This window comes from Petaurus breviceps, unplaced genomic scaffold (genome assembly GCF_028583685.1).
Source record: "Petaurus breviceps papuanus isolate PSGF00001 unplaced genomic scaffold, PetGlider_PUasm1.0 689, whole genome shotgun sequence".
In the NCBI taxonomy this organism is placed as follows: Eukaryota; Metazoa; Chordata; class Mammalia; order Diprotodontia; family Petauridae; genus Petaurus; species Petaurus breviceps.
This window is the reverse complement of record NW_027186458.1, coordinates 3,726,849-3,736,206: the sequence shown is the minus strand read 5'-3', so window position 1 is coordinate 3,736,206 and position 9,358 is coordinate 3,726,849. Positions and strand designations below refer to the sequence as shown.

General features: G+C 44.9%; 1 protein-coding gene across 3 annotated transcripts in view; it reads left to right on the top strand.

Moving 5' to 3' along the window:
* The window catches only part of BLTP1 (bridge-like lipid transfer protein family member 1), a 211,117-nt gene that overhangs the window by 191,942 nt on the left and 9,817 nt on the right, over positions 1 to 9,358 (top strand). For all 3 annotated transcript variants that reach the window (XM_069104875.1, XM_069104876.1, XM_069104874.1), the window contains 5 exons: positions 4,821 to 4,971; positions 6,019 to 6,176; positions 6,656 to 6,848; positions 7,083 to 7,300; positions 8,399 to 8,650. In XM_069104875.1, the coding sequence (XP_068960976.1) occupies positions 4,821 to 4,971; positions 6,019 to 6,176; positions 6,656 to 6,848; positions 7,083 to 7,300; positions 8,399 to 8,650 (972 nt within the window). The remainder of the gene's footprint in view (positions 1 to 4,820; positions 4,972 to 6,018; positions 6,177 to 6,655; positions 6,849 to 7,082; positions 7,301 to 8,398; positions 8,651 to 9,358) is intronic.

Sequence of the window (9,358 nt, the reverse complement as noted above, 5' to 3'; positions counted from 1 at the left end):
TGTGTGTGTGTGTGTGTGTGTGTGTGTGTGTGTGTGTGTGTGTGTGTAAGCTGGGGTTATATAGATTATTTATACATATATATGCTATGTTTGTCGTGTACACAAACACACACCTGATAAGCAGGTCACTTAACATCTTAGTGCTTGCGAGGTAGTACAAACTCCCTCATAAGTGATGAGTGAAAGAAGCAGGATTGATGTGGAACCAGAAGGCTGCACTTCTCAGAAAGTCATCAGGGGCATATACCCTCTACCAAGCAAGCGAGCGCGGCAGCAGCCTGGCCTCTGATCCATCCTGGTGCAGTAAGGCTTAATCAGCTCCTCGGTTCATCCTAACACTTGGTATAATGGAAAATGCAGGATTTAAAAATGAGAGGATCTGGGGGCAGAGCCAAGATGGTGGAGTGAGAGCAGGGACTTCCTGAGCTTGCTCCCTAAACCCCTCCAAGTACCTGTAAAAACTAACTCGAAACAGATTCTAGAGCTATAGAGCTCACAGAATGACAGAGTGAAGCAGATGTCCAGGCCCAGACACCCTGGGAAGCCAGTAGGAAGGGTCTCTCACACCAGGCTGGGAACAAAGCAAAGCACGGCCTGGGCCACATCAGAACAGATGGGGCTAGAACAGGCCTCAGGGGACTGGATCACTGGCAGCTGTGGCAGTTTCCAGATGTCCCAACCCACAAACGCCAAAGACAGCATAGAAGGTCAGTGGGAAAACTCTGGGACTTGGGTTAAAGAGAAGCACGTTCTGGCCCCAGCCCTGGGACAGTGGAGGTGGCAGCAGCAGCTGCTTCTGGAGCTCTGGGCCCACAGACGGTGGGGGATTGACCAGCTGATACAAAACTCTGAAACCTGGGACAGTACACCCACCCCCAGCCCCACTGGAAGCAGTGTCCTGCCTTGAGAAAGAGTTCGAAAGTCAAATATTTGTCTGGGAAGATAAGCAAACAGCATAAAAAATGTCAGCCTATAGATCTTACTTTGGTGACAAAGAGGATCAGATCATACAACCAGAAGACAACAAAGTCAAGGCTCCAACATAAAAAAAACCTCCAAGAAAATTAGGAATTGATCACAGGCCATGGAGGAGCTCAAGAAGGATTTTGAAAATCAAGTAAGAGAAGTGGAGGAAAAATTGGGAAGAGAAATGAAAATGATACAAGAAAATCGTGAAAAGTTAGTCAGCAGCCTGCTAAAGGAGACCCCAAAAATACTGAAGAAAATAACACTTTACAAAAATAGACTAACTCAAATGGCAAAAGAGGCCCAGAGAGCCAATGAGGAGAAGACTGCCTTAAAAAGCAGAATTGGCCAAATCGAAAAGGAGATCCAAAAGTTCACTGAAGAGAATAATTCCTTAAAAATTAAAATGGGGGCAAATGGAAGCTAATGACTTTATGAAAAATCAAGATATTTATAAACAGAACTAAAAGAGTGAAAACAAAAACAAAGAAGACAGTGTGAAATATCTCATTGGAAAAACCACTGACCTGGAAAATAGATCCAGGAGAGACCATGTAAAAATTATTATTTTTAACAAGTGATTTTTTTTTATTTTTTTAATTAATTTGTTTGTTTCCTTTTAGTTTACAGGATTCAATTCCACAATTCCTTCAGTTTCACATTTGTCCCCTCCCTCCCCTTCCCCCCCCCATGGTGGCATATAGTCAAGTATAGGATCTGTAAATACTTTCACATTATACATTAGTCAGGTTATAAAGACGGATTGTATCAGATGGAATGAAAAATGATAAAGAGGACAAAAAACCAAACAAGAGAAGGAAAAAGATCAGGTATTTTGCTTCTACCTGGATATAAACTCAGTTCTTTCTAGTTCTTTCTCTGGATGTACACATTTCTCTCCATCATGAGTCTTTTGGGATTAACTTATATCACTGCATTGCTGAGAAGAGTCCAGTCTATCAAAGTTGGTCATCACACATACGTTGTGTCTGTAATGGTGTACAAAGTTCTCCTGGCCCTACTCTTCTCACTCAGCATCAATTCATATAAGCCTCTCCAGGTAAATATGAAGACCGTCTGCTCCTCATTTCTTATAGCACAATAGTATTCCATAACATGCATATACCACAACTTGTTCATCCATTCCCCAATTGATGGGCACCCCTTTAATTTCCAATTCTTTGCCACCACAAAAAGAGCTGCTATAAACATTTTTGTACATATGGGTCTTCCTCCCATTTGTATGATCTCTTTGGGATATAACCCTAGGAGTGGTATTGCTGGGTCAAAGTCATATAAAAATTATTGTACTACCTGAAAGCCATGATTAAAAAAAGAGCTGAAACATCATCTTTTAAGAAATTATCAAGGAAAACTGCCTTGAATCCACTGTAAGAATCCACTGATCACTTCTTGAAAAAGATCCCAAAAGGAAAACTCCTGGGAATATTGTAGCCAAATTCCAGAGTTCCCAGGTCAGGGAGAAAATATTTCAAGCAACCAGAAAGAAACAGTTTGAGTATTGTGGAAATACAGTCAGGATAACACAAGATCTAACAGCTTCTGCTTTAAGGAATTGAAGGGCTTGGAATATGATATTACGGAAGTGAGAGGAGCTAGGATTAAAACCAAGAATCACCTACCTAGCAAAACTTGAGTATAATATTTCAGGGGGAAAAATGGAAATTCAATTAAAAAAAGCCTTTCAAGCATTCTTATTGAAAAGACAAGAGCTGAATAGAAAATTTGACTTTTAAATACAAGACTCAAGAGAAGCAAGAAAAGGTAAACAGGAAAGAGGAATCATAAGGGACTTATTAAAGTTGAGCTGTTTACATTCCTACATGGGAAGATGATATTCATAACTCATGAGACCTTTCTTAGTATTAGGAATAGATAGGTAGATAGATAGAAACTTAGATAGAGGGCACAGGATGAGTTGAATATGAAGGGATAATATCTAAAAAATAATTAAAGGGTGAGAGTAATATATTGGGAGGAGAAAGGGAGAGATAGAATGGGGTAAATTATCTCACATAAAAGAGGCAAGAAAAAGGTTTCACATTGGAGAGGGGAGGTGAGAGGGAATGAGTGAACGTTACTTACTCTCATCTGATTTGACTTAAGGAGGGAATAACATACATACTCAATTTACCCTATAGGAAAGTAAGAGGGATGGGGATAAGGGGGGGATGATAGAAGGAAGGGCAAATTGGGGGAGGAGGTAATCAGAAGCAAACACTTTTTTTTTTTTTTGCTTTTTGAGGGCAGTTGGGGTTAAGTGACTTGTCCAAGGTCACATGGCTAGTGTGTCAAGTGTCTGAGGCCAGATTTGAACTCTGGTCCTCCTGACTCCAGGGCCAGTGTTCTAGATTCACTGCGCCACATAGCCGCCCCAGCAAACACTTTTGTAAAGGGACAGGGTCAAAGGAGAAAATAGGAGAAGTGGGGGGTGGATAGGTTGGAGGGAAATATAGTTAATCTTTCACACATGACTATTATGGAAGTGTTTTGCATAACTACATATGTATAACCTGTATTAAATTGCTTGCCTTCTCAGTGAGGGTGGGTGAGTAGGGAAGAAGGGAAAGAATTTATAACTTAAGAGTTTTAAAAACAAATGTTAAAAATTTTTTTTACATGCAACTGGGAAATAAGATATACAGGCAGTGGGGTAGAGAAATCTATCTTACCTTACAAGAAAATAAGGGGGAAGGGGACGGGGATGTGACAGAAGGGAGTGTAGACTGGGGGAAGAGGTAATCAGAATGCATGCCATCTTGGGATGGGGGGAAGGGAAGAAATGGGGAGAAAATTTGGAATCCAAAATCTTGTGGAAGTAAATGTTGAAAGCTAAAAATTAATTTAAATTTTTAAAAATAAACTACATAACGTTTTTTTTTTTTAATCAGAGGATTTGGGTTCAAAACTAGACCTTTTTACGAATTACCTCTGTGCCTCAGTTTCCTAATTCAGTTCAATTCTATAGACATTTACTATTGTGCTAGATTTTGGGGTAACCAAGGCAAGACCAGACTAGTCCCTGCTCTTAATGAGTTTATTTCTACTCTGGGGGTTGGGGGGAGGGTGCCATGGGCATATCCATATCCATATATACACACACAACACATATACATACATAATATATATTTAACTACAAATATCAATAATTTGAGAAGTGAACAGCAGGACAGCTGGGGAATCCATAGAGCCTTCCTCCTGGGAAGTCACACTTGTAGGAAACTAAGGTGTGGAGGAGGCCTCCTGCCCAAATGAGAGCCTGGGCAGAGGCACAGGGAGACCAGAGATGGGCTGCTCATTTGGAGAGTAGCCAGTGAGATGAAGGCCTGTGCTCCTTTGTCTCTGAGCAGAGTGAAGTGTAGACCAGGGCTGGTTATCTGTGCTGAGCACTGCACACAGAAGGGCCCACACCACTTCCCTGGGCAGCTGCTTCAGCCACATCACAGTGGTAGGCCGCTGCAGCAACCCACAGAGGTGTGGGCAGAAGGCAGTGTCCCTTGGCTGGGCTCCATGGCACCTCTCAGACTTGCCCCGAGTCCCTGAATCATTGGCAGGGACTGGAGCAGCGTCCTGGGAGGGTGAGCCTGCAGACGCCATCTTGCCAGCCTGGACCAGTATAGTATCTGGAAGAAGTGTTTGTTTTCTTCATTACCACTCACTCAGGCAGTAGATGCAGGTGTCAGAGTGAGTGGCCTGCTCTAAAATCACACAGAAAAGCTATTGTTGATTTTTTCACCTCTGGCTATTACAGCCACAAGACTTTTGTTGGGTTTTGCTTTGAATAATCCCAGTGCCTTCTCAACCCAAAATGTCTTTAACTATTTTGTCTTTAGATTCACTCTCAAGAACATCTACTCCTTTCAATAAGTCCAACAAGGCGGCCAGCCAGCAAGGCGCCCCCTGGGAGACCCTGGTCGTGTTTGCCATAAACCTCAAACAGCTGAACGTTCAGATGAACATGAGTAATGTCATGGGGAACACAACGTAAGTCATTCGTGCTGTTGAGCGGCTGTTAGGGGCACCAGAGGGCCCTGGGCTTGGAACCAGGAAGACTCCTCTTCCTGAGTTCAAATCTGGCCTCAGATGCTTCCGAGCTGGGTGTCCCTGGGCAAGTCACTTACCCTGTTGGCCTCAGTTTCCTCACCTGTAAAGTGAGCCAGAGAAGGAGATGGCAAGCCACTTCAGTATCTCTGCCAAGGAAAGCCTAGATGGGGTCATGGAGAGTCAGGCACGATTGAAACAACTGAACAGCTTCTTCAGATTGGGCATGGCTCCACGTCCCTGTCTGCAGAGTTAGGTTGTCTGCTGAGTTCTTCCTCTTACGCTTGAGGAGTACGGCTCAGCCGACAGATAAACTACGTAAATGACTTGGTCCAGATCTGGGTGTACATCTGCTGACGCTGTAACTGCAGGCCAAGGGGAGTGGGTGAAGAGAAGGGAGCAGACATCGGGTGCAGCGGCTGGGAAGGCTTGAGCCGGGGAGAAGAGGACGCAAGGGGCCAGGACAGCCGTCTTCAAGGACATGGAGGAAGAGCGTCCTTGCTCTTTGTCCATCAGAAGGCAAATGCCAGAGAGCACATTGAGGCCTGGTGGTAGGAAAAGCTGCCTCGTAGGCGGGGGTCCCGTCCTGAGAGCTCTCCAAGCAGAGGCTGAATGATGCTCAGGCAGTGCTTGGTGTTATAGTCGGAACCCCTTCCAAGTTTCGTGGGGATTAGCTGCTGCCCAAGTCCTGCCCAGCTCTCTGATTCAGGCATTGACTGGACTCAGTGGCTGCTGAGGTCCAGTCCAGTTCTCCACTTCTTCATTCTGTGAGTATTAAAAAGAGAGTAGGAGACCCTGGACGGCAGCAAAGCTTTCTTTTCTTGCTGTAGTGTTACAGCCTGTAACTTCTAGCCTTTTTAAAATTTTAAATAGACTGTGGCACAGTGTTCTTGGCAAAGCTAACCAGTTTTAAACTTCCATTTTCCTAATTTGAGACATTGAAATTCACCCATATCAATTAGGCCCCATTTCCTTGTTTTTTTTCTCCAGATGGACCACCAGTGGTTTGAAAAGTCAGGGTCGTCTGTCAGTAGGAAGTAACAGAGACCGAGAGATCAGCATGTCTGTAGGCCTAGGAAGATCCCAGTTAGATTCAAAGGGCGGCGTGGTTGGTGGTACCATAGATGTCAACACTTTGGAGATGGTTGGTATGTTGGAATGTGTCAATCAGTCATGAAACTGGTCTTTCTATTCTTCTGTTTGTTTGAGGCTTCCTTTCAGTGCAGCACACTTCTCGCCCCTCCCTCCTACAATCTCTGTTCCTTCCGAATGCAGCTCAGTTGCTGCCTGCTGCAGAAAACCTTTGCTGACCTCCCCACCCCAGCCACTACAGCCCTTTATTCTGTTTGTATTAATTCTGTATGTCCTTTAGTATGTGAGTACGTGTCCCCCTTGTTAGAATGTAGGCTATTGAGAGTACGAATCATTTCATTCTCTGTATTTGTAGCCACCTTACAGACACCTCATAAATGTGTGGGCTGGTTAAATAGAGACTAAAGATGAAATGATTCTATTAGGAGGTAAAAGTATCTATTAGTTTGACTTAAAAATAAAATAATGTTTTATTCTGATTATTTATTTAAAGCTGACAGCTTCTTTAAAAAGTGACTAAATGTGTCTCTTTCAGCTCATATTTCTGAACACCCAAATCAGCAGCCGAGTCACAAAATTCAGATTACTCTGGGTTCGACTGAAGCGCGCGTGGATTACATGGGGTCAAGCATCCTCATGGGCATCTTCAGTAATGCCGATCTCAAGCTGCAGGATGAATGGAAAGTGAATCTGTACAATACACTGGATTCAAGCATGTCAGATAAAAGGTATGAGAGCACCGGCCTTAATTGGAATGCATTTTCAGTCTATGTTCTAGCATATTTTCTGAAACTCATTTTTTAAAAACCCTGAGCCTATTTTTTTTTTTAGCTAGGTATTTTATGGCATAGTTCATTTGAAATAGGAGGAAAAAAGCATGGGAAAATATGTTTTGTGGTATGACCTAACTATGATCATATTTACTAAAATGATTTATGATTTCTTTATCTTTTATGATTTAGTGAAATTTTTGTGCATGGAGATTTAAAATGGGATATTTTCCAAGTAATGATTTCCAGATCAACCACTCCAGACTTGATAAAGATAGGAATGAAACTCCAGGAATTCTTCACCCAGCAGTTTGACACAAGCAAGCGGGCGCTCTCTACTTGGGGACCAGTTCCTTACCTTCCCCCGAAGGCCACAGCCAGTCACTTGGAGAAGAATTCACAAGAGCTGTGTAAGAATTGCCAGGATGTGTTCTCATCTGTTGCGTTTTCTGTTAGACCTGCCAGTCACAGCCTGGAGAAAATCTCCTCTAGGCCATGTTCATTAAGCATTTCTTCAGTCGTGATTTTTTTTAAGCCCTTTCCTAAAGAGATGTTGTTTTTATTCATTAAAGAAGTAGAAAGGCAGCCACGTGTGCCTGCGCAGATAAGATTTTAATTGAAAAGGAATCGGCCAAACATTTGTGTTGTTCTGAAAAGAGATCCGTAACCAGACATCTTCGTAATGAGTCCCGCCAGCTCTGCAGCAGTTGTGTGTGTCCCAGGTGTATCATTTTCTCTACAGCATACTTTAATTCCTGAGCAGCAGCTGACGGCTCAGGTAGAGAGCTGGCCTGGGGTCAGGGGGATCTGAGATCCAGGCCGGCCTCAGACGCTTACTGGCCGTGGGACCCTGGCCTAGTCACTTGCCCTCTGTTTGCCTCAGTTTCCTCATGTGTAAAATAAGGATAATGATGGCCCTTGGCTCCCAGGGTTGTTGTGAAGATGAAATAAAAAAATAATTGTGAAGCCCCTAACAGCCCTTAAAGTAAGCGCTGCCCGTGCTGTTGCTGTTTCCATGGTCATTGTGGCTATAATTGCTCGTGGTGTCTGACCCGTCAGTGGGCTGAGCATGTCAGCCTTTGGCCTGTTCTCTCTCCTGGTCCTGTGTCCTTTTTGTCCTGATTCTTCCACATGTGTGCCGTGCAGGACGGGCTCCTGTAGCCCTTGGGCACCTGTGCCCCCTGTGCCTGCCTGCTGTCAGCACAGCCCCTTCTGGTGTGCTGCCACTGCTGGGGATGTGGCTGTGCAGCCTTTGAGGTCCTGGCACTTCATGACTCCCAGCCGTGTCTCACCAGTGAGAGCATATTGGCCTCAAAAGAATGAGGTTTTTGCAGTCTGCCTCTCCTCCTGTCCTGCACCCACTTCTGGGCCTCGCCTCCTGGCGCTGGAGGGCAGCAGGCTGGCTCTGGCTCTCTGTATCCTCCATGGTGTCAGGGTAGGCCAGATGCCGGACAGCAGGCTTGGAGCAGAGGGCGCTTCTGAACTGATGGCTCGCCATTCTCTTGCAGTGTTGGACGCTGCCCATCACCGCCACTGGCCTGGAGTGCTGAAGGTCGTGTCAGGATGCCACATCTCCTTATTCCAGATTCCACTCCCAGAAGACGGCATGCAGTTTGGAGGCTCTATGAGCCTACATGGGAATCACATGACACTTGCTTGTTTCCATGGGCCTAATTTCCGCTCAAAGTCCTGGGCTCTTTTTCATTTAGAAGAACCAAATATTGCATTTTGGACAGAAGCACAGAAAATCTGGGAAGATGGTAAGCATTAATATCCATTCTGGTATGTGTCTTTTGGTGAAGTTGCAAAAAGCATAGTAATTGTACTTTGTCTCAAACTGTTATTCTTACAATACTTGACACCACATGTCACTGAAGTGATACATTTATTATTTTGTTCCTGACTGTGGGCAGACCAAATGCTGGCAGCCAGCCTAGAGAGTATGAGCATGTTTAATGGGCCTCTCTCTGAGCTTAGCCACTCTCTTCCCTGACTGAAATCCCTGACCCAGATGGAGGGTAGGCTTGGAAAGCTGAAGTTCCTGTTGCCGTGGTTAACGGTCTCCTGAGCTGCAGGGGGAGGGTTGGCCTCTTCCCCTCACCTTTGTGTCTCTTTTCCCAAGGCTTATCATAACCAAATACTTTGTCCCAGTGTGATTCCCAGCTGTAGCAGGGGGCCTTCAGTGAGCTGAACTGGGAAGGTTTGCTGAAGGAGGAAAGATGGGGAGGAGGAAAGGGGTAGAAGAGCCTGGCCCCGGGGGAAGATGTGGAGGTTGAGGTGTGAGGGCTCAGAGCAGTAGTTGTGAGGCATCTGTCTTCTTGTGGGCGCCCAGGGCAGAGGTGAGATGGAGACGATGAAAGCTGGGAGGGACGATGACGTGGGGGGCTGGGATGCTCCAGAGAACATCGCCATCAATGTTACAGGCTCCAGGTGTGAGGACAGGTGGTAGGAGAGAGGAAACTGCTCCC